This window comes from Eimeria mitis, genomic scaffold (assembly GCF_000499745.2).
Source record: "Eimeria mitis Houghton genomic scaffold, Emh_scaff953, whole genome shotgun sequence".
In the NCBI taxonomy this organism is placed as follows: Eukaryota; Apicomplexa; class Conoidasida; order Eucoccidiorida; family Eimeriidae; genus Eimeria; species Eimeria mitis.
Window position 1 is genome coordinate 2606 of NW_013577036.1, and position 365 is coordinate 2970.

Genomic DNA, 365 nt, shown 5'->3' on the forward strand with positions numbered 1-365 from the left:
CAGGGATTCAAGGTTTATGCGGTCTAGGGGGACCCGTAGTGGCCCTGTCTCCCGAAGGACTGCGCTGCAGCAGCAGCAGCAGCAGCTGCTGCTGCTGCAGCACAGCCGCAGCAGCAGAAGGGCTCCAAGGCGCCCATCTTACACTCGCCGCAGCAGCAGCAACGAAGCAGCAGCAGCAGCACCACTAGGAACGGGAGTATACAGCAGCAGCAGCAGCAGCAACAGCAGCAGCAGCAGCAGCAGCAGCAGTTTATTCGAGCCATACTGGTCGGCGGAGACAGCAGCAAAAGCTGCGGCAGCAGGACTAGCGGTGAGGGGTAGGATGCTTGTGCCTGCAACGAAGACAGAGAAGGCTGTAAGGATTT

General features: G+C 60.0%; 1 protein-coding gene across 1 annotated transcript in view; it reads left to right on the forward strand.

Annotated features, from left to right (window-relative positions):
• The window catches only part of EMH_0026010 (uncharacterized protein), a gene marked incomplete at both ends in the record, with an annotated part of 11841 nt that overhangs the window by 1526 nt on the left and 9950 nt on the right, over positions 1-365 (forward strand). The window contains one exon of the mRNA XM_013502556.1: positions 1-310. Coding sequence (XP_013358010.1) covers positions 1-310 — 310 coding nt within the window. The remainder of the gene's footprint in view (positions 311-365) is intronic.